The sequence below is a fragment of the Primulina huaijiensis genome, chromosome 5 (genome assembly GCF_012295235.1).
Source record: "Primulina huaijiensis isolate GDHJ02 chromosome 5, ASM1229523v2, whole genome shotgun sequence".
NCBI lineage: Eukaryota > Viridiplantae > Streptophyta > Magnoliopsida > Lamiales > Gesneriaceae > Primulina > Primulina huaijiensis.
The window spans coordinates 22842455-22867311 of record NC_133310.1 but is presented as its reverse complement, the minus strand read 5'-3'; the positions used below and the strand labels follow the sequence as shown (position 1 = coordinate 22867311).

The 24857-nt window shown below is 33.1% G+C and overlaps 5 protein-coding genes across 6 annotated transcripts; 1 reads left to right on the top strand and 4 right to left on the bottom strand.

Annotated features, from left to right (window-relative positions):
* Positions 1-3761: 3761 nt before the first annotated feature.
* Positions 3762-4902, bottom strand: LOC140977291 (transcription repressor OFP13-like). The gene has a single exon (XM_073441985.1). It carries the CDS (start codon positions 4814-4816, stop codon positions 4037-4039), a length of 780 nt encoding a protein of 259 aa, XP_073298086.1. The 5' UTR covers positions 4817-4902; the 3' UTR covers positions 3762-4036.
* A 2948-nt stretch (positions 4903-7850) lies between these two features.
* On the bottom strand, positions 7851-10385 carry LOC140977286 (ubiquitin-conjugating enzyme E2 variant 1C-like). Its single transcript, XM_073441977.1, has 4 exons — positions 10170-10385; positions 9269-9408; positions 8539-8664; positions 7851-8253 (listed from the first exon to the last, which is right to left on the bottom strand). The coding sequence occupies exons 1-4, from the start codon at positions 10201-10203 to the stop codon at positions 8113-8115; spliced, it is 441 nt and encodes a 146-aa protein (XP_073298078.1). The 5' UTR covers positions 10204-10385; the 3' UTR covers positions 7851-8112.
* A 733-nt stretch (positions 10386-11118) lies between these two features.
* Positions 11119-13229, bottom strand: LOC140977288 (ubiquitin-conjugating enzyme E2 variant 1D-like). The gene is made up of 4 exons (XM_073441978.1): positions 13070-13229; positions 11982-12121; positions 11564-11689; positions 11119-11450 (listed from the first exon to the last, which is right to left on the bottom strand). The coding sequence occupies exons 1-4, from the start codon at positions 13101-13103 to the stop codon at positions 11310-11312; spliced, it is 441 nt and encodes a 146-aa protein (XP_073298079.1). The 5' UTR covers positions 13104-13229; the 3' UTR covers positions 11119-11309.
* Positions 13230-18656: 5427 nt separating this feature from the next.
* Positions 18657-22066, top strand: LOC140977285 (uncharacterized). Of its 2 annotated transcripts, XM_073441975.1 has the most exons (8): positions 18657-18813; positions 18891-18993; positions 19076-19180; positions 20115-20200; positions 20286-20509; positions 20638-20818; positions 21307-21487; positions 21584-22066. In XM_073441975.1, the coding sequence occupies exons 1-8, from the start codon at positions 18755-18757 to the stop codon at positions 21887-21889; spliced, it is 1245 nt and encodes a 414-aa protein (XP_073298076.1). In that variant the 5' UTR covers positions 18657-18754; the 3' UTR covers positions 21890-22066. The 2 variants fall into 2 exon arrangements, with proteins under 2 accessions (XP_073298076.1, XP_073298077.1); XM_073441976.1 differs by lacking the exon at positions 21584-22066 and having other exon boundaries at positions 21223-21487.
* A 1915-nt stretch (positions 22067-23981) lies between these two features.
* On the bottom strand, positions 23982-24703 carry LOC140977284 (small ribosomal subunit protein eS17-like). Its single transcript, XM_073441974.1, has one exon. It carries the CDS (start codon positions 24585-24587, stop codon positions 24159-24161), a length of 429 nt encoding a protein of 142 aa, XP_073298075.1. The 5' UTR covers positions 24588-24703; the 3' UTR covers positions 23982-24158.
* Between the last annotated feature and the right edge of the window lie 154 nt (positions 24704-24857).

Below are 24857 nucleotides of genomic sequence, written 5' to 3'. Positions count from 1 at the left end.
TTGGCCACAATTCAATTCTTGTAAGTTTGTAAATGTATATATAAATATATACACGAGTTATGGATCGTTTCACTGGAATTTATATCATAATATGATCACAAGACAAGCCACATTTGAAGGACTAGAATTTGGTTTCCATGAAGAAAATTCCACAAATAATGAGTTAAATGATTGACTTAAGGATATGAAACAAGCACCGGGAGATGAAAATAATCGCTTAATTTTCAAAGAAATAAAAACAAATATGCAAGCAAATACAACGAAAACAAATAAGAATCTAACAAAAAATAAACATACAAAAAAGATACAAAGAACATAAGCATATGAATATCACCATGATAAAACGAAGTAATTAAATCTCCCAAGATTGAAACTCAATATGTAATTCACTAGTTACTTCCATGGCCGAACAGATAGATCATTACTTCCATGGCCGAACAGATAGAACAATGATCCAGACTTCCATGGCCGAACAGATAGAACAATGATCCAGAAAATAATTATCAGCAGCAGAATAATCCCATAACAAGTCCGTTTCCTCGATTTCTTCTGATGTTTCCTATCAACCTCGAGCTGCTCAGTCCCACCTCACTCAAAAGAACTAGCCATTAAGCTGCTTCCCCATGTTCACGAAAACCTGATGCAGTTCCCGAAGATTCTTCTCTATTTCCTTTACAGCACCGTGCGTCTCTTGGATCTCCATTATAGTATCCATCACTTTCCTCTACCCTGCTGCTGATCTATCGCCTTTTGTAGAAAGCTCTCGCTCTTGCCTGTTTCTATCAACTGACCCAAAACTCCCTCATCCGGATTTTCACCAGTCACCGTGTAGTATCTCCGCTTAACCGTTTTCCAGTACTCGGATCCCGGAAAATTTCCATAAAGAATCAGCGACCACCTTACCAGGAATACAAGTTTTACTCAAAAATATGTTTTTGAATTCAGTGCTTGTTAAAATTCTTCAGATGGCTAAAATTTAACCTATGCATTGACGGTTTATTCATTTGAGAACCTCTCATAGGATAGGAGCATATATTCATACTCCACACTTGAGCTTGCGGATAGCCCTTGAGCTTATTTCTGAAGTTTCTTATATTCAGCGGTGCTCTCTTCTGAAATTTTCTTTTAATTCAATTTGTTGAATTAATTTATACACAACTAGTTAAAAGCACCTGCCTCTATTATTTTCATGATCGTTTTGAAAAAGAATTAAAAATATAAAACATGAATTTAATCCATCAACTTCATTAAGTAAGTTTTTGTTTTTCACAAATTGTAATTAAGTTTTTGTTTTTCACAAATTGTCTTTTGAGACGGAATTTAATCCATCAACTTCATTAAGTAAGTTTTTGTTTTTCACAAATTGTAATTAAGTTTTTGTTTTTCACAAATTGTCTTTTGAGACGGTCTCAAGATCAATTTCGTGAGTCAAATCTCTTATTTGGGTTATCCATGAAAAAACATTATTTTTTATGCTAAGAGTATTAATTTTCATTGTGAATATTAGTAAAGTTGACCAATCTCACAAATAAAAATTCATGAGACCGTATCACATGAGACTCACTCTTTGTTTTTTGAATTAGATAGGTTTTGAGTGTTTTTTTTTTTTTTGGGTGAGACAAGTTTTGAATATTGGATACCTATATGTTGCAAGTGGGCCAAGGCCCATTATAAAATGCTACCAATAGCCCCAAAAAAAAGGTTTATCTTGGGAAATGATATTTTTATTTAATATCTATGCTAAAAATAAACCAGGCAACACGAGAAAAAGTCTCGCGTTACTCAATGTATTATCAATTTAGAGGCAAATAATGAAAATTTCGCAGGGATTGTTTTGTAAATCAATACTAAAAGATATACGAGTACACAAAAAGTACAGTTCAGCCCGAATATAATTAAAATATTTGAATTCTTTTGGTGTGATTATGTGCACAAAAATCATATGTGAATTCAATAAGTCTCTTGCGGAACGATCTCACGAATCTTTATTAATGAGACGAGTTAACTCTTATCATATTTACAATAAAAAGTAATACTTTTGACATAAAAAATAATATTTTTTTATGAATGACTCAAATAAAATCTCTCACAAAATTAGCTTTTGAAATCATCTCACATGAGTTTATGTGAGACTAATTAATTTAAATTTTCATTATATCGAAAACAATTGCTCTAGCAGTATTTTATGGTCAAATCCTTCAAGATCCTTGTGCATTAGAAAGTTTATAATAGAATACTTTGATATAATCTTATCAAGATCCAAATTTACAGTATTAAAATAAAATGTTTCGGATTGAATCTATAATTTTACAAGAAGGACCACAAGCCTTGATTTCATTTCTAGAAACATTCTTCCGTGTCCATTATTGTTTTTTTTTTTTTTTTTTTTTTTTTTTTTTTTTTTTTTNTACTTGTCATTTCGTATCCTTCCAAAATATTTTCATTTTCCATTTGGGATAACAAAATCAATACATGTGTATCTCCCCTGAACCGGAAGATCATTTCGAGATCTCCGAACATATTCGAAAGTTTAATGTGACTATTGTAAATTTTTCCAACACACAAGATGAGACTTTACCGTAGTGGACCGGATCTTTACAAAAAGATGAAAAAGAAACTTAGTAAGATGTTGGAATAACAAAATATACAAGATCACAAACGGAGATTGCTAACGGGATCCATATATTTAAAGAGTAGGTCTCATGTGAGACCGTCTCACGGATCTTAATCCGTGAGATGGGTCAACCCTACCCATATTCACAATAAAAAGTAATACTCTTGGCATAAAAAGTAATACTTTTTCATGGATGACCCAAATAAGAGACCCGTCTCACAAATACGACCCGTGAGACCGTCTCATACAAGTTTTTGCCATATTTAAATATACTTTTTGGGTGTTTTGCGATCAAAAAGTAAAATGAAATCTTTCATCTTTTATATAACTCGTCCATTCTCCTTGGTTCTTAAATACAATAATATTCTTATAAAGGGTATCAATAAATTTTTCTTCTTTAATATAGATAATCCATTCTTCTTAGTTCTTACGTGATATATTATACAGTATGGTATAGTTTGATACATGAGATAAGAGAGAGATTGATAAATAATCATGCTTATCTCACGTTTGGTATCTTTTTAGAAAGCCCGTGATAAATAGTTTTATACAAGGATAATGTATCCCTTTTATGATATGTGATAATTTTAATTTAATGATAAAAAACACCACAAATGACTTAATTGCCCTCAATATATAAAAATCTTAAACCCTATCGTTCTCTCATTTCTCCGCCCCATCAAATAAATATTTTTATTTATTTTTATATATTATATAATATGATAATTATATAAATGACTCGAGATATTTATATAAATGATTTTTATAAATCTCAATAAAATTATTAATATCACTCGATTAATGTTAGTTTTGTCATTACAAACTAATAATAAATTTAATCACTCATATTAAAATCATACCAAACATTAAATATTAAATCATACATCTTATATATCCTTAATTTATCCTTATATTATATATCACATGTTTATCCTATCATATGTACCAAAATATGCCTATGATGTATGTATATATGCACATGCATGCAAAACATAACACACTTACCTATGTGCTCAATTGCTTGCTTGTATTAATTAAGAATCGATAATGTTTTTCATAAAGTAATTAATAAATCGGTAAAATAGATATAGTGATTTCAGTTTTAACAATGAGATCATTAATTTCTGGCAACCGTGGAATTTTCGCTGTTGTAAAATAAATTTCATCTGTCATCTTCATCGTCATGATTTGCCGACAAGCACATTCACTCCTAGATCTAATCATCTTTTCTAAAGTGTTAACTCCGATCCCATTGCAAAAACGGAGATTAATTAATGGAGGGTTAACAAAATAACTAATTAAACTGCCACTAATTCTCTGAAACTAAATATTTATATAGCTTAATACCTTTGTTTTTTTCCCGCTAATACAACTGATAAACCTAATGATTTCAACATTTTCTTTGTCCTCAGTGATATTTATCTAATCTTCATTTTCCAGTGAAGACAAACATGGGCTGACTGATGAACAAGTGGAAGAAGGAACCGACATGTGAGAAGTAAAAGAACGGTGGGTAGCAGTTGAAGAAGATGAGCAGCGTTTATCGATGGCGAGATTTGAAGAAATTTTGGCAGAAACAGCAAGATGTTGAAGATGAAGCATCAAATCCACAAAAGCTCCGACGATATACCCATGGTTACTTCTGCAATTTACTCTCAGATAGTAAGACAAGAGCTCCTCCAAGCAATCCCAATCATCTTTCAATCCATGGGCTTCCACCATTTCCTCCATTGAAGCCCTGAAGTCTGTGAAGGGGTCCCTGGAATCCATAGCCAAGATTTTGACACTTTTCGTACGTGGAAAGACGTGGGTTTTCGCTTCTTCTAGTATGGAGCTCGTCTCTCCAGGTTTGAAGAACAGCCTCTTCGACTTCAAACCTTGAATCACCGCAGTAGCTGCAGATGCATCGTTGTCGTTCGGATCTTTCTGACCAATGATGGAGATTCCCGAGTTGAAAGAGGCCGTGGCGCTGAAAAATGAATCTGGGTTACTGTCGATGAATTCAACGGTACTATTTCTATCAATAAGATCTTCGAAATAAGTTGAGTTCGTAACCTTGTACGTGTTTTCGTTGGTGTAAGAACGGAAAGAGAGGGTTCTGAGGTTGTTCACACAGGTTGGCCATAGCCAAGGAGAGGAGGTAGCGGAGGCGGAATTTTCTGTGGCTTTGAGTGTAAATGGCAGCTTCATTTTCTTGCTCATTTAGTTGGTTTTCTACCAAGTTTTATGACAGCCAGGGGACGAAATGTAGTTGGGTAAAAATTTTTTTTCCCCACTTTTATTGGTACGAGTACGACGCATTAAAAGCTTGGACAGGGTCGGTTCAACGCCAACGGCAGATTTGAACACAATAAAATAAAATATTTGAAAGTAAAAATTATCAAAAATAAATCGGGAAATTGGACTTAACTCTCAGCCGTCGTTTTTTTTTGTGTTCAGTCTCTGGGTACTTTTTTAGTATCACATTTTCATATGAATTATACCACATTTCCACATGAAGTACTGTACCACAATTTGTATGACGTAGTACCACAATTTTGTGGGTAGGGAGTGAACCCAAATAAATGTTTTGATTGGGGATTTTTCATCAACTTCCCCAAAATAAATCACACAACTAATATTAGGTTCCACCTCAAGAACGCAATTTCATACGTATCAGTGATTTCAATATGAACTCAATCATGTATGAAACAAGACCTTTGAGAGAGTGTCCGAATTGACGAATATTAATCATGGTCAAGAATTCGATTTTTCTATTAACACACACAATGTTGCTTTAGTACTCAGAGTTTATTGTCGAATGAAAAAGAAAAAAAAAAGAGTAAAATATTGTCTACTGTCAAAAGTATGAGAAGAATTCAAAGTGTAGTAGGGATACGCGTGTGCTCTGCTCCTCTCCAATGTTTAGCATTTATTGTAAAGCTTAGCAAGGATTGGAAGAGAGAGTTTCTGTTCATGTATAATTTGGTTTTGTGTCAACAAAGATATATTCATATTATGGTTTCAAAATTAAATGAGAGTAAATATTTTTGGCGGAATTGGCGGCTTCGAATATCTATCTATCTATCTGGTCCTGATAAGAGTATAGACAGACAACAGTTGATTAAATCAATTCATTTATCCCGTATTCAATGCATCTACTAATTTCTTTCATTTATTATTCATATCATCACATATTAAAAATTATTCATATTATTATTATTATTACTAGCTAATATATTCATTTTTAATCATATAATTTAATTCTCCCATACTTTTTTAAAAAAATTATTCATATTAATATATATAATTTACTTGGTATTTGTTCTTCTATTGAGGAAACCATGTGAAAATTATTTGTTCTTCACCTAAATTGTCTGACCAGACAAACTAATTCTGGTAGAAATAGAATAAAGGAACGTGTTGAGGAATTTTACGACATTATTAAAATCTGTGTGCAGTACGCATTGACCTAACAGTGGTCCAATTTAATTAATTATCATTTTTTAGAAAGTAATTTAAATTATTGAGTCCGGGCAAAATGTACGAGGGGTCAACATGCTGTTAGTTTACAGGACAAAATTGAAGGTAAAATAATAACGTCAAATCTAATAACATAGCGGCGGCACACATATGCCTAGATTTATTTAATTTTGACCAGAAAGTTTGTAATAATATATCATTGAGTTAGTTTAAAAGGCATAAAAAAAATTATTTTAAGTGCGAAAAAGTCTATAGGTCTTTCGTAAGATGAGTTTAAAGATTTTTATTCGTGAAAAAAGTCAATAATACACACATTCAAAATAAACAACAATATTTTTGACATAAAAAATAATATTATTTTTTTTTATAGATGATTCAAATAGAATCTTCGTCTCATATCCCACGAATTTTTATGTTAATCGAGATATACACATAGGCTCCCATTGTTCATCAATATTTTTGTGTGGACCATAGAATTGGGGATGTCGATTGAGAGGGTCCATTACACCCTTAGACTAGATATATATACATAAAAGCAAAAATTGTTGTCTTAATTGGCTAACTGTTTTAATAGCAAGGGGACATGTAACCACGTTACGGTGGACATTTCTGTAATTGGTCCTTATCATCGCATCCCTACTTCCCGGAGATGGTGAACAATTCCAATCAACTTTAATTTGTCGAAACAAATATTGCAATCAATATATATATATATATATATATATATGTATATATATATATATGATTAAATATTATATAGACAGATTTCCTTTCTTAACTTTTTGGCCAGTCTCTTCTAAAGGAATTGAGCCAAATGTTGGCTGCATTAAGATTGTGATTTGGGTCTAACTCAACTCTAAAAACTAGTTCAATAACAAATGATTGTCCAAATCTATATATACAACTCTAAGTGGTTTTATTCAATTAATGTGAGACAACCAACAAGCTGCATTCTAGATTCAAGAAGGCACCCTGTTGTTACAAACTTCAAATAGGAAGAAAAAACTCTATCCAACAGAGATCGATTGTAATATTTATTTCAAATTTTGTATGTATATTATGATAAAATATGACAAAATAAATAAATTCACAACATAAATGTGATTTTATCTATTATATTAATAATAATAATAATAATAATAATTTTAGCTTCTAATATTTCAACTTAACATTTCGAGTCCCTACCTTTTAAAAAATATGATGTATTTAGTCATTGCCATTAATTTTATGATTAAGGATAACAGTAGAGACTAAATATGTCATGTTTTTTGAAGTTTAGGGATCACAATTGTTAAAGTAGAAATGTTTACACAAAATATGTTCTTGTCTGAAAGTAAATCATCATTTTCCGCATATTATTGTATATATATACACATAAAAATAATATTTTGTATATAGTAAATATTTAGATGAAATAAATATATATGCAAAATTTCTTATTTAATTTATATGAATATTTTTTTGAGTTTTCATTTTTTCGCTAAAGTTTATTTGTTTCTGTTTTTGTTTTGTATGTTTTAACTTTGCTCCTTTTTTCCCCCTTGATGTATTTTTCTGGGAAAAAATTAAAATCAAATATATTCAATGTAAAAAGCTCATTCATTTAAAAAAAACAATAAATGGCATAACAAGGTATATCTGTACATACTACATACAAAGCATCTTGTATAGCAAGATTTCAGAATATTATTAAGCCAAACAATTAAACTATGACCCGGATACTTAATCCGTTAGCAGTAACAGCTAACAAACACAGAAATGTGAGGCGAGGCCATACAAGCACACAAGTATATTCTCATCGATCAAGTCCAAAGCCGAAACCGTGATAGAAATTACAATGTTCATAAGGAACAGTGATCATCTTAAACAGAAGTTCCATTAACCAAATATCAACACCACAGTTTCACAAATGGAGGTCCGCAGCAGCAGAAGAAAAGAAACCACGAATCCACGAACTTGGATAAGTGAGTTCCCCTTTACATCTTAATCCAATTACGAAACACAGATATCACCAAGCCTGATTAGGTATCTTCACACTAGAAATAGGTACCTTCGGGGGGCTGGACCAGCTTGCGGTTATGAGGAGCAGCCATCTCTTTCTTCAACTGAGTCAGTACATCTTCCATGGTGTACTCTCTTTGCCAATTTGCTAAAAGTTCGAACTTTTTTGCTTCCACCTATATGGTAAACGTCACACATCAATGCGTACATTTGTATGTGCTTTGACAGAGCTAGGAGTTGATAAAATCCTCTTAAATGGAACTTTATAAGATTTGATAAAATGGATGCAAATAACTATCATACAAGCCTTGGTTCAAATGATGCAAAGTACAATGAAGAAAAAAATTTAACAAACTAGTCTCTGTATCTAATAGTCACTATCACAAAACGATACAGAGGCAAGGGGGGGTCGTCTGTATGACAAAAGTACTGAGATAGATATGACATAATTGTGTTCGTACCAGTCCATTTTCATGGTTTACACATGTCATGTTAATCCGAGAATGGAAACGGACTGCAGGAGGCTTCTCTGGATAATCTTTGTCGCAAAATAGCTTCAACTGGTATATTCGCCCTTCATGTACAGACTAACAGGAATGGAACAAGATTTCAATGCATTCAAGTTATTGGGCAGACTAGAAGAAAAATCAATTGACAAACTACAGTCATGTCAACTTTTAATGGGGGCAATATGCATCAGGAAACCTGAAGGAATCTTTAAAAGCACAGTTGCTGAAATTAGAAACCATTATACTGAAATATTATTACAATTTACAAATAAATGGTCACCAGTGCAGAAAAATTTGAAGTGATCTCTAAAAGTTTGTAAAGTCGAACCTCAAATACTAGCGCAGCTTTGCTGTTATCTAATGTAACATTAAAATTTTATTGTGATTCATCCCAACACAAATGGCTGAATTCATATTCACCGAACAATTACCACAGCCGTCCACGGGCAATGGCTTCAAGATTCTTAAACCACAACAACAAATCCACTCAACATAGATAAAGCAATTGGGAAACCTTATATCATTAATTCTCGCACGATAAAAGAGAAATTTAATATTGTGTCTATGAAAAACCAATCATGTATGAAATTCCCGTGATAGATTATACGTATGATGCACAAGAAAAGGTTTGAATTTACATCAATTCACATCAAAACGAGATGACATGTAACAAGATGCTCACATTATGAGGACCTATTATGGTACCAGTCCAGGATCGCATGTAAATGTCATCTCCATCATCCATTCCATAACTTACAGTGCCATCTCCAATTCCTTTTTCTCCACGTTCGAGTTCCTCAAGCAACCTGAAGTTTCGAGGTACTGCAAAAAAATAATAAGTCTTCAGGTTTCAAATGTTTTTTTTCTTACTTCAGCTTCAGGTTTCAAATGTTAAATACAAGCATATCATGAAAATATTTAAACGCCAAAAGGAGCAAGTTCAATAAAACCGAGTACATGTTTGTTGAGATTATAACTGGAGATTTGATTCCTATAACATTCAATAAAATTTCAAATAGAACAATCTCAATCTTTTCCTCACCACCACTCAAAGAAGTTGTAATAACAGTGACATTTCGCACATAAAGCAAACGCTGGAAATAAACACACTCCCAACACGAGAAACAAACTAGCAACTGAGATTAGATCAAAATTCTAATGCACAAATAAATCTTCACAGGGTGATAAATTATCCGACAAGTCATCCATTACAAGTAAAGAAATCAAATAGAAGCCAGATCAATAAACTCCATCACAAAATACGCATTTCTTTCAATCAAAATTTTCCCAATGATACCAACAAAAAAGGGTTTAGATCATCAACATAAGCCTAAATCAATACCCCTCGACTTAATCTTATCAATCAACTCAACAACCACCACCACATAAAATGACCCAGCATTTTAACTCTTAAACCAAATGTCCAATCTTGCTCGCGCGCGCACTAACTTTCACAAAATCAAAAAACCCTTTTGCAGATTCACCATGGAAATCGACCAAAAAAAATTTCAAAGAAAACAAGAGATTGAAAAAAATAAATAATTTCAAAAAACTCTTTCTTCGTGAACTAAAAGAGAGCTGACCCACGACGCTGGATCCTCCCGAACCAAGGGTCATGGCGTTAATACGAGAATCGGAATATTAAAAGAGATCGCAGCAAAAAAGATATTTTGGGGAAGACGGCGTTGATAGAATCTTGAGAAGAGGAACGCTAAGTTTGAGGCCTCAAGTTGAAATTCAGGACTGCAGTACAAACTCAGGTAGATGTAAATTACTGAGAGCTGCCACAATTTTAAAATACCAAATTCCTGTGGTTAAATTTTTTTTTAGACAAAAAACCTTAGAATTAGACACATGTAATATTTTTTAAATTAAAACATAATATAATCTAAACTTCACATCGACCACTAAACACACCTTTTGAGAAAATCCTTAAAAACTATATTTTTTATTATTATTATTATAGAAGTCATTCAATTAAAATTTATACAAAAAACACTATAAAAATTTTGACAAATTCTTAAAATATCGAGCCGAAACCCTGATGGCCTCATGTCTTTCAGCCAGAACATTTTAGTTATCATATAAAAAAATGTCACATTGCTAGTAATTTAAACAATTGTTTGCATGATATACAGGTTTGTTCAGGCTATTTTCAAATCATATAATGTCTTTCCTTCGAAAAAGATGGCATTTATTTTGTCACAATTGAATTACCAAAGTACCATTCCTGTAGTCGGGTAGAAGACAGTAATTTAAAACAAAATTATTCAAACACCGATTCTGTAGTGTTCAACTCAGTTTGTGTGGTTTTGGATGTTATTTTAGTACCAATTCATACTGGAATTTAAGCAAAAAAATGGAATGAGATATACGCATAAGATTGATGGTGTGATATTCTTTCTTCCTTGTTTTCTCGAGGCACTGGCATCCTCAAAATTCACTAATATCTTCACGCGACAACATGTCCGCAAAATACAGCTGTAACCAATAGAGGTATCACGCCATGTAGGAAAAGAGGAAGAGCGAAACTGAGAAACAGAACTCATCAACATAATCATTTATAAAATGATTTTTTACGTTAAATTTACGGTAAGAAATCCCAAGGACGAAAAAGAGAGTTGCGGCAGAAAAAGGGATCCAAGAGTTGACAGGAAACAGCCTACATGGACTTTTCCTTTACATTTTAATGCCAAGTTACTATACGCTAGTAAACCATTACACTAAAAATATGTCCCTTCAGGAGGCTGGACCAGCTTGCGATTGTGAGGAGCAGCCATCTCTTTTTTCAACTGTGTCAGTATGTCTTCCATTGTGTACTCTCGCTGCCAATTAGCTAGAAGTCCAAATTTCTTGGGTTCCACCTAGACCATAAACAAATAAGATGCCCACTACAACATCCTCACTCAACCATAGTTGCATATTCTTGATAAAAATCATAATATGAAATAGACAAAAGAGATAACCGTGTTCATACCACTCCACTATCATGGTTTACACAAGCCATGTTAATTCGAGAATGGAAACGAACACTGGGAGGCTTCTCTGGATAATCTTTATCACAGAATAGCTTCAATTGGTAAATACGCCCTTCGTGTACAGACTGGCATTGGAGAAAAAATTCAAGTAATTTTCGTCGATGTGACAAATGTTCAATGAGGAAAACTGCATGAATATGGAGTACAAATAACATAAACAAGGAGGATAAAAAGCCTACACGTTTCAGACTTTCAGTAGTCACTTCTGTAAGAATTTCATGACCATAGTATTCAGATCAAAGCACTCCATGAGAGGACAAACACTTGATACATTGAAACTGAGGAATGGTGTGCTTCGGTGTGTGTATATGTGCTATTAAAGAATGCGGTGAAATGTAATAATCAAAAGATACTCACATTGTGAGGACCTATAATAGTACCAGTCCAGGATCGCATGTAAATGTCATCTCCATCATCCATTCCATAGCTTACAGTGCCATCTCCAATTCCCTTCTCTCCACGTTCAAGTTCCTCCAACAATCTGAAATTTCGAGGGACTGCACAAAACTAGAGATATTGAGATGCTAAACGTTTCCATAGGTAATAAAAAAGCACAGATACTGGCAAGTATAGTCCCAGTGATCATTATTCACTAATGCCAAATGATAAGAGCACAGAGCAACAGAAATGTAAACAAAAAAAATGTAAACAATTTGCATTTACTCAAAGAAAAAGGAATAATATGATACAGGAAGTCAACTAAAACTTGATTTACCCCACCACCAAGCCAACAAAATCAATGGATAAATTCAAAATCATGCCACTAAACACCATTTTCAAGATTTTTTCTTGACTTCCTAAAGCGAACAGATTTTTAATAAACAAGAACTATCCATAAACTTAAATCCTTTTGAAACTTGTCAAAACAATAAACTCGCAACATAAGTACACAAAAGGAAAGACTACTTTTCCTTTTCATTGCCAATCAATAATCTCAATGGTGGACCAGTTCAAGATTTATGTTAAGGCTCAAATTACACCAGGTGCGTGCATGGGTAATTCCTTAAAGAAGAGAATAGTTAGCATTATAAAACACAGCACTCAGATTGAACTAAAGAGCAAGCATTACATGAAATAATTCATTCACCCAACACATAAATAATCAAATTACAGACATAAAATTTATAAATCAAAGTCTTACATCAGTTCAAACCAAAGACAACAGTAAACCCATTAAATCAACATCTTCCTTAATTTCTAGTCGTTATAGAAAACCACGGATACAATAATGAAACTTGAATTAAAACCCGAACTGCATAATTTTGATATTCAACTTAACAGGAACAACTCGCAGTTAATATCCAACACTTGATTCTTAAACCATAAAATCCAACAACCCGTTAACGGATTTACCTTTAGAATAACGGAAATCGATAAAATTTCAGAAATCACAATATTGAACAAAATACCCGAAACTTTTCTCAAAGAGAGGAATTAGTATTTACCCACGACGCTGGATCCTCCTGAACAAAGGGTCATGATTAGATATATGTATCGGCTTTCGGAGCAGATATCGATTCGATGGAGAATGGAAATTTTGGTGAAGCCGATGGCAGCAGAATCTGAAAGCAAACAGGGAAGGGAAACCCGAAATGGGGAATCAGGAAAATAATATCAATAATAAATAATAATATTATCATTAATAATAATAGATAATAATAAGTTTTGGTTTGAGAAAATCTCCGAACCGAATTTTATCTTGCTCTATTAATATTTTTGAAACGAAAATTTGGACGGACATGAGAAGTTGATCCATACGATTTCGGGTTCGAGGATTTCCCGAATCCGAAAAAAGCAGAGATCGGGACAGATATGAGGGTAAATATGGAATTCGGAGACGAAGATGAGAATGACAAACCCATCCCCGTCCCGTCTCATTGTCATCCCTAGATAGATTGATATTCAAAAGACGATTGCTGGTATTGAAACACAAAATAAAATGAAAACTTCACCTAAAATTAAAAAATAAAAAAAATCAACTTAAATTAACTTTAAAATCGACTCAAATATAAAAAACTTAATAATGAAAAAACTCAACCCAAATTAATCTAAAACTCGATGAAAGACTTCATTCAGTTATAAAAACTCTGTCCAAAATGAAAAAGTTAGCCCAAATTAATCTAAAACTCGACACAAATATAAAAAAGTCCCACTTCAAAATAAAAAACTCAACTCAAAATGAAAAATTCGACCCAATAGTTCGTTTGATTTTTTATTATATATATATGATAGAAAAAATTTGATCAATTGGCTAGATGGTATGAATTGTTCTTGATATAAATACATGTGTGGGATCGATTCCAAGACATCTTATCAAACGGTACCAATTTTTTGTTTTGTTTTAAAAAGTAGGAATCATTCAAAACCGACTCAAGGTCCATGATGTTGTCCTTTCGGCAAGATTCTTGGATTAATCTATTTATGTGTTAATAAGTTGTGTCCAAAATCGTGTAGGAATTGGTAGCTAGCCGCGATGTTGGATGATTTGATTTTCTTGGCTTGTATAAATGAATGAAGTCTATTTTTGTATTATTGTTTGTGGTATTCTGAACCAGTTGATATGCATGCTTAGTGTTATATGCTTTATGAATTGATCCCCAACAATCCTCTTTGAGAAGAGAATGTGATTTGCATGATTTTTCATTCATTTTGGTTCTCTTAAGTTAAGATATGACACGGTGGAAATTATAAATAACGGGAAGACGTGAAATATCGAGGGTGTCTGATAATGGAATACTTCTTTTAGTGTCAATTGACACCAAAATTATAATATAATTCTATTATACCATATAATTGTATATTATGATGAATAATTATCCGCGGTCGAGCATTGGGCTCCTAACCTTAGGATCCCTTCTGCTCTCGTAAAAAGTAGGTTAAGATGAGCATCGAATATAAAGACAAGGGGAAAATTTTCCATTGAATTCAATTTTGTATTCTTAGCATATGATGTATTAGCTTCATCATTCTCAACGGTCTCCATTACACTTGCATTTATTTGGTATATCAATGGTTCTCAATCTAATACGCTACACTTTTCTCCTCTTGTACAATTACAAAATCATCCTTCCACTGCTCACAACTTCTTGTTAACACCGAACGGATATTACATTGCGTTGCATCATGGAATTGAAAATCTCAGTTGTTAGTGGAAGTAAGCCTTATGGGCTATGGCCAATATGAATTTGGAGGCTGAAGTAAATTTATGCCTAAATGTATGCAACATCAAAGGCTGGTTTTTTTTGTTATACTGCAATTTTAAGGGGCTTTAGTGCTGTGATTCGATGAAGAACTCAAGTCAAGCATATGCATATCTAAAAAAGGCTTTAAAAATGCGGAACAGAGATTACATGACATTCTGATAAGGAAACTTGGGTGCATGAACCTTTTGTTATTGCAAAATATCATCACCAACACTGCTTGACTGGAACAATTTCCTAGACTGCTTGAAAAAGGGTAGAAAAATAGGCAAGAAAAACCAAGAAAGCAGCACTATAAAGGCTCCACTCTTTTCTTGCACATACTGATAAACTAAAAATGGAGCATCAATGGTGCTACTTTCCATAGACTCGAGGGTGGGGTAGAACTACCTAGTAATACTAACAGCAGGATTTGAAGATTTTGATTGCACCCTTTGGTTTTTCAACTATTTTGTGATCTTGGTGGTGAGTTTCTTATCATGGCTAAAGTCGAGTAAAACGGTGCTCTTGCATTTGGGGCATCGGGGATCCTCCTCTGTTAGCATAACATACATGAGGCACCTTGGGCACCCTGCCAGCATCATTGAAGTGGCTTCTGGGCTGGTGGAGTATTGGAGGCCCTCATCTTGCTGGTTAGTCTCCAATGACGACAAACATGAATGAGTTGGGGTTGTCGGCGATGATTGGCTTGGGGATTCAACTCGAGGATTGCTCACTTTCGGTGGTGACAAATTTAGCTTTAGATCGAGTTTTGGTTCCTTCCTTTGACTCATAGCTTCCAAGATTGTTAATCGGCAAGTGACCCTTTTTCTTCTCTTTGAAATAGTAATACTTCAGCTGCACAAATTACAACAACAAAAGAAATCAAGAGAGTTGTGAGAAAAGGATATCGTGATTACAAGAGTGTTGCAAGTTACAATCATTATGTTCACCTTCTCTCAGCCTGAGGGAATGAATAGGATTGGCTCTTATATTTGTATATGATATCAGATGAAGGTTGTAAATGCACCTCCAACATGAACTTGCTGAAATATATGTCTTAATGTGTTGGTTTTGGATCTCAAAGAATCATTATACACACACGTATATATATACATATACGCGCACGCACACACGCACGCTCACACAAGAGGGTTGAAGAGGAGAGAGATGAGATTTGCTTTGAAGTGAAAATAATTATGATGAGTGGTGGAAGGTGTAGAAAAAGCTGTTGTTTAAAGGAATGTGCCTGTTGAATTTGAAATGCATTGAATGGAGTTAAATCGAATTGGATGAAGGATGGGTGAATTGGGTATATTCCTTTTGTTATTTTAAATTAAATTGGCTAAACTTAGCTCTGCAAAATCTATATATGTGGTTAATAAAAAAAAAAAAAACCCTATTGTTTTCTAAATTGATAGTTGAACTCTCTTGTAATAATAGTTTTTTGTCTCGCATTAATTTATACTGGTCTCATGTTGCACGCGGTGTGTGATTATACAATTTTAGGCAAAAGACACATGAATGAACCGATCTTACACCGGAAAGAGAGAAATTCCAAAACTATTCAGGTATGTGACTGTGCAGTTGAAGATGACTTATAAGATTTGATAGTACTACTCATATTAAGAAATTGTATCTTCGATAGGTACTACTCATATTATAAAATTGTATCTTTTTTTCGAGAGCTCATCACATAAGAACTCTAAAGTTAAGCGTGCTTGACTTGGGACAAATCTGGGATAGGTGACCTCCTGGTAAGTTTCCTAGGGTGGGTGTGAATGAGGACATAAGCACGATAGAAAGACTCGTCTTAGTACAATGAGAACAGTCGTCGAATCTAAGGCGTTTCATTTTTTGGTAACAACACTTGTGATGCGTTTTAAATCCGTGAGATTTCGAGTCAAAGTGGACAATATCACAAATAGGCTGGGTCATGACAACGACTGGTAAGTCGGTAATTGTAGAATTTAAACATATGATGTCAATAGTTGTTTGGTGACAAGGATAAAATAGACTTGGTTTTTCTAATATACGGAAAAACGAACGCGCTTTAATTTGTTTTGAATATCTTCTTGGTCTCTATAATCTGCGTGGGAGTTGGTGTGCTTGAATTGCTTAATGCTTTACACGCAATAAATATGTTAAAATTAATTCTAATTTTGAATTTTCTCATAACCGACCATGAACAATATACAAACTTCCATTTTGACGTGCATTATATATATATATATATACACTCTTCACCCCAAATATAAATAAATATTTTTTATATATATTCTAATACTTAAATCTAATATTATTTTATCAACCTATCATAGACGGTCTCACGAATTTTTATCTGTGAAACGGGTCAACTCTACCGATATTCACAATAAAAAGTAATACTCTTAACATAAAAAATAATACTTTTTCGTGGATGACCCAAATAAAATATTTGTCTCACAAAATACGACTCGTGAGACCGTCGCACACAAATTTTTTACCAACCTTAAATAAATTTCTTATTTCCAAGAAGTTTTAAATTAAATTTTCTCTGTAAAATTTGTTTTTCTAATAATTTTCTCCTAAATTTACAATTTCATTCAATTTTGGTGGATGTCTTTATTGTATAATGTGGAGTCAACATTTGTTTAAGATGTTGGAATAATTCAAAAACAAGTAAAGAAATCATTTAATATAGCTTCATTGGTGCGACATGCTATCACAAAATAAATATAACTCGTTGATTAGTTCAACCAGTCAAGATTAATAAGCAGACAAAGTCTTAATTAAATCATGTGTAGTATATTTAAAAATTAAAAATCCAATAATTGAACTAGTTAAAACTATTTTTAAAATGTAACTATTTTTTCATTGAGAGAAACAAAATAATAAAAAAAAATATCATGTTAAGTTAAGAACGACTATAACTCGTATATATATTATTGGCGTAGAGAGAAACCAAGAAGGGACGATTAAGCATTATTTTGAACTTTATTTTAAAAGGGGAGTTGGATTTGGATTTGGATTTTGATTTGGATTTGAGGGAGTATTTGAAAAAATGATTTAAAATAATTTTATGTTGAGATGAAATTAAAATATATTAATCCAAGAAGGGGTGATTAAGCATGATTTTGATCTTTATTTTAAAAGGGTAGTGGGATTTGGATTTGGATTTTGATTTGGATTTGAGGGAGGATTTGAATAAATGATTTAAAATAATTTTATGTTGAGATGAAATTAAAATGTATTAATCCAAGAAGGGGTGATTAAGCATGATTTTGAACTTGATTTTAAAAGGGTAGTTGTATTTGGATTTGGATTTGAGGGAGGATTTTAAAAAATGATTTAAAATAATTTTATATTGAGATGAAATTAAAATGTATTAATCCAAGAAGGGACAATTAAGCATGATTTTGAACTTTATTTTAAAAGTGTAGTTGGATTTGGATTTGGATTTTGATTTGGATTTGAGGGAGGATTTTAAAAAATGATTTAAAATAATTTTATAGTGAGATGAAATTAAAATGTATTAATCCAAGAAGGGGTGATTAAGCATGATTTTGAACTTTATTTTAAAAGGGTAGTTGGATTTGGATTTGGATTTGGATTTGAGGGAGGATTTGAAAAAATGATTTAAAATAATTTTTATTACAATATTTTTTAAAAAATAAATGAATTTGTTATTCATCAAATGTCCACGGGCCTTTATGTTTGGCCAACCCGTTTGCTACAGATTAGATGTTACACGTTTGAGTGTACATGATAAAGCCCAATACATGATATGGGCCGGTTTTATGAAACCGGGCCCATTGTTTCGGAGAATTTGGAAATCTGGCAACCAAACAAAGCCTAAGAAACATGGCGAGTAGGCACTACACCTCATCACTAGCCCATGACTGGATAGTGGATGTCATAGAGAATTAATCGAAAATGGCGACTGGGAATTAACCAGAACAGTTCGGAGAAATGGGCAATTCTGGATCATCGTCTTCCGCCACCGATCCCCGCTTTGGTTCCGCTTCCAGGTTTCCTTCTCGAATTCCAAAGATTTCTTCGTTGCATAGCTAATCTTTCTGAATGTTTCTGTATTTGATGATTATAGAGCTTTTACTCACAAGGGATTGGAAGACTTGAGATCGCTATTTGACTCACTCGCTGCCAAGTCACAAAGCAATGGAAACTACGTTTCTCCTCCAGTTCTAAAGGTTCCTTTCGTACCTGATCTTTTAGCACACCACGTTACTCCTCTTTCTGTCTCATTTATGGGAACAAAACTTGCATGCCTAGGCCTATATTGGGATTGACGGGCCTCTCGGGGATAGAGTATTTTACCTGGTTTCGCAGAAACGGAGGGATCAGAAGCTTACTTTCGAAGACCTGGTTATTGCAAAGGTAAATTTAAATCATTTTCATCGACATTCCCGTTTATGGTTGCATATCAATGAACAATGAACTATCAGCTACTATTTCAAGGGGAAAACAAAAGAAGAAAAATTCAGTTCTGCTACTTCTTTGCCACTTTGGTTTTAAGCAATTTTTTCAAAGCTTCCGTGAGTGGATATGGTTGTGATTGGATGCAGAATACTTAGATGAAGCATGATTGAGTTAAAACTCAGTGAAGGATTTCGTTTGGTGGTGGTGGTGGTGGTGGTTGTTTAAATTGGCTTAAAAAAATTTAATGATTTTAATACTATTGTGGTTTACGAAATGTGGAAAATTGAAAGTAGTTGAAGAATTTGTAAGTAAACTCCTTATGCTCATCTCAAGCCCTCCGGACTATATCTACTTACTTTGATAGTACGATCCAATGCATTAAGAAAATATAACAAATAAATAAACAAAAACCTTTCTAACTGACCAAGGAGAAGAAATCATAAAACACTTATAAATTCCTGTTGGCAATTTTGTAGCACAAAGCACAATCAGTGTCCGCTAGAATAAGCACCTGGAGACTTAAAAAGAGAAAATGTAAAATGTGTGTTGTGTGGAAGGGGTGATGGTTAGTGTAGAATTGTTTTTTCACAAACAGCTGCAAAGTAAAGATTAATTATTGGAAGTCTTCAGAACTTCTATAGAGATCAATGCTGTTGAAGAATATTCAAGAACACATTGCTGCAGCAAAAAGATTTTGGGTTACGGTCTTCGGCCATTTAGCGGCGAATCAATTTTTGGAGAAAAACATGTTTTTGAAATAGCTTAATTGGATTAGTTAAGAATATAAAAGTTTTAATTTTCTTTGGATTTATCAACATTTGAAAGGGGCACACACGTTCTTATATTTCACGAATAACTATGACTTGAATTTGTGCTTGATTCTTAATAATAGGGAACATATGAGAAGGGGACAAATGATGATATTGATGAGTTCATTTACCAAATATTAGATGTTTCTGATGATGGCATCGTGGGAAGGTAAATTAGTGGGTGGTTTACCATCGTTGAATTGTTTTCTATGGGTTTTTTCTTTCAATGATACTTTTGATTTGCATTATGGCAGGTCTGATCTTGAAGCTGTTCTAACCACCATGCTTGATAACATATTTCATAAATCTTACTCTTCTGAGCCCAAAGCAGGATCTTGTCAGGAAATTATGGAGGCTTTCATCCCTGATGTGAATTCTACGAATGATGAAATGTCTTTTGAAGATTTCAGAAAATGGTGTGCCTCTCTGCCATCAATCAGGAAATTTCTTTGCTGCTTGCTGATGCCATTTGATTCAGGTATATCATATCTGGTTATATTTCCCCACTCTTTAGTATTAATTATCTATTTTATGGAATATGACAATCATATCACCTTGACTGACCAGTGGTTATGGTGTTTCTCACATATTATTTCTTCTTTGTAGGTTCTCAAATTCCACAACTACTGCGCGAGGATCACATTGATCCTAGTTTGATACTGTTGAGGAAGGAATATGCTTGGCATATTGGAGGAGCACTGCCCCAATATGAACTGGAAGAGTGGAAGCTTTTGTATCATAGTACTGTTCATGGTTTAAGTTTCAGCACATTTTTTGGCAATATACCGTGAGTAGCTCTATAATGAAAATAAATCTGCTTCTTTTATGAACATGTAGGTTATACTTGCCATCTAGATGTCATTTTAGGGTTCGAGTTTCTTCATTTACATGGTGCTTGATTTGTGTGAATACAAGCTTGGATGTGAGAGTTTTGTCATACTATGTATTTTATTTCATAAATTTTGTGAGAGGGATGATCCATGGGTCAAAAATCCTTGAGACGACTGTTTTTCTGCCAATACACATCCGTGCCGACAAGATTTCTTTCATATACTTGTTTTTATGTGATCAGATTTGTGGTATAGTCTTTCTTTTGATCATTCCCGAAATTCGTTATTGCCTCCAAGCTGATTTGCCTATGCTAGCCATTGCAGTTCGGAATATTTAGGCACGTCTGTTTTCTGTTTGTAGATATCTGTTGTCAGGACAAAAAGTTGCTGCTACTTTCTTTTAATAAGGTGGAATGGGTAATTGTTCAAATTGAACTGCCTGCAGAGATGATGGACCTACTCTGTTGATCATTAAAGATAAAGAAGGTTACATCTATGGAGGCTATGCTTCTCAACCATGGGAAAGACACGGCGATTTTTTTGGGGATATGAAATCTTTTCTTTTTCAACTGCACCCAAAAGCTTCAATTTTCCGGCCAACCGGAGCAAATAATAACATACAGTGGGTGAGTCCTAGGATCTCTCCTATAAAGTAAAATCCAGTTCTGATAGAAACATATTGTTTTATGGTTATCATATTCTTAAAATCCTTGTATTTGCAGTGTGCTGCAAATTTCAGTTCGGACAGCATTCCTAATGGCATAGGTTTTGGAGGGCGCGCAAATCATTTTGGACTGTTCATCTCCGCAAGCTTCGATCAAGGCCAGACCTTTTCCTGCAACACATTTGGCAGTCCATGCCTATCCAAGACCAGTCGTGTATACCCGGAAGTAATAGAATGCTGGGGAGTGATTCCAAGAAGGGCTGATCAAGATAGGCCTGAGGTGCTGAAAGGTACGGTACTGGAAAGGTATAAAGAAGATCGCCATATGCTCAACATGGTCGGAATTGCTAATTCGAGCGAGTAGTCAACATCTTGGTTGTGCTTATGCAACTGTCCGCCTTACTTATTGTTTTGGGGGAGCCGTGCACTCTTTTGCACATGAAAATTTGGGGCTGTGAAACAATGCATTACTCTTGGGAATTTTTCAGGACATAATAAATTGTACACATTAAGACGAGTATATTCATTGTGAAGATTTGTTAGATTTTTTTTAAAAAAAAATAGCATACTCTTATAAAGTTAGATTCCGGTGACTTTTATAAAATCTCACGTATTTCTAAATATTTACACATAATATTGAACATTTATTTATTAAGATTTCTGTGGATATTTGTAAATTTTCATATAGAATCTTATAACTTATGAATTTTGTAATTTATGACTTTTTTTTTGTTTTTTTAAACTTTAAAATATTTTTATCTATCATTACAATTTTTATTGATTTAATTTACAAAAGATGTAAATAAATCAATACTAAATTTATTGTAATTAATTTTCTTATCAATTCAACATGTTTATATAATTAATATTAATATTTTAAAAAAATATAACAATAATTTTCAACATTAATAAATAATCAAACTTAAAATAATATTATTAATATTAACTAAATTTTGTATAAAAAATATATCAATTTTGTTTTTCACAATATAATCAAAAATAAACAACATAATTAGTTATGCATGCCAGAAGAATAAATATTTTAAAATATTTATGATTAGTTAGCTTCATAAAATTTTAATATATTTGATTTATTATAATTATCTTCATATATTTGTTAATAAATTTTTATATTCAAGTGAATAAAATATTTTAACAATCAGATGCAAATTTTAAGTTATAATCAAAATTAAGATATAAACTAATTAAAATTATTTAAAAACAATTTAACATCAAATATTATATAATAATAATAATAATTAATAAAAAACTGAAATTTAGTTATTAAAATAAATTATTATTTTCAATTTATAGACAAATAAAATATTATAAATTTTTTATTGTTGTATGATAAATTTTTATCATAATTTTAAAGTTCACGAGATAGTGTGACTAGAACTTGAAAAACAAAATAAAAAATTTAATAATATTGATTTTAAACTATTGTTAATAATAAAAAATATGTTTTTAAAAAATCCAAATAAAATTATAATATATGAATAAAAAATGAATTAATTAATGTTTATATTCATATTATTTTTAAAAGAAATGAAAGCAAATACTTTTGTTTGAGATATTTCTTGATATAAATTGTTTCTTAAAAACTTGTTTTTCTAAACTTTTATGAGAGTATATAAAAATCTACATTAAATATCTTTATATTTTTAAACTCCACAAAAATCATTAAAAATCTAAACCAGTACACAGCTAAGACCCTTAAAATGACCGACTTTTGCAAAACATATCAATGAACAAAGCAGGATTTAATGAAACAACAATGCTCATTTTCTTAATAAGGGTATTGCAAGTTTGTTTCGGGGAACTTCACAGCACACCATCTTGGTTTTTTGGGTCCAAGAAAGCGTTGAGAAACTTGTACGAGTAATTGAACCGCAGCAGTTCTTCAAAGAAGTCCAAAGATTCAAACTTAGTCCAACTCACCATTGAAGTCCAAAGGTATGTATAGACAAATATCAGGTCGTTTGATCAATAAAAGAAGAGGATTTCCGAGAATTTCAACTATAAAGTAGGAATCACAATTAACTAGGAATCGTAGCTAGTAACCGAACAAAATAACAAACAAGTAACAATAGAACAAGCTGCAGGATAAACAACAGAATAACTTGCCCAAACAAATCAAGACATAGTAGCGTGAGAAACCTATCATCTTCAGCAAAGAAAGCACATTACAAACACACACACAAGACAAAACACAACAATAATCAACATCTCCAAACTCAATAGGTAATAACCAAGAACTCCAAACTCAATCGGTTCCAGCAGGATAATCAGGCATCAGCACAGGTGCAAGTCAAGCAATAGCAAGATTTTGGCTTTCAAACAAAATTATTAGCAACGTTGCACATAACAAGTAATCAAAGTCACAATCAAACAACACAAACTAAATTTCAAAGCTACCAATTATATTGAATAGCATAAAGAGAACCTTGACTATAAAAAAATGCAAAATGTGAAACATTAAAAACACATAAAAAAAACTAGTCTCAAATTCCCAAAATGCAGTCTAATATAAAGTCCCTTTATGCAACATTTAGCAAAAATTAACAGTAAACCATCACTGAATAACAATTAAAATAGAAAAGAAACCTCCAAGAAAAGCCTTTTCCTTCCTCTTAGTATCTCCTTCCACCGCCACGGCCGTAGTTCACCGGTGGCGCAACATCGATGGGTCCCTGATCCTCCCTAAGCACAACACCAGGGAGCTCCTTCATCCCCATGGACTCCAACAAATCAACAGTTTCCTGGTCAACCTCAATGCGGTCAATCTTAATGGCTGATTCATCGGGCACGAAATCCATTCGGCGCTCGCGTTCCTCCTCCTGAAGCTTCAGCGAGATACCACGAACGGATCCCTTCTGGATCCGCTTCATCAAATGAGTGGAGAAACCAGCTATCTTATTGCGGAGGCGCTTCGAGGGGATGATGGCCACCTCCTCCAGAATCTTCTTGTTGGTGTGGAAATCAAGGGTCATTTTCGAATAGTACTTCTCGATCACTTGGCGGGACGACTTCTTCACTGTCTTCGTACGAACACGACCCATTTTTGCCTATGTCTAGCCGGTGAGTGATGCCGCTGCAGATGGTTGAGGGGAGCAGGAGTTGAAAGGATTAGGGTTTGTCCAATAAAAGTTTTGGATCGAACTATATGTGACTGGGAAATGGGCTTCGCTGGGGTTTAATGAATCCAATTATGGGCATTCGCAAATGCACCCTCGTAGGTTTTTTATTCAACAATCACCCCCTAAATTTTCTTCAATAAAAATTAATAATAAAACATAAATTTGATGTTTTTACTACGGGAAATTGGCCTT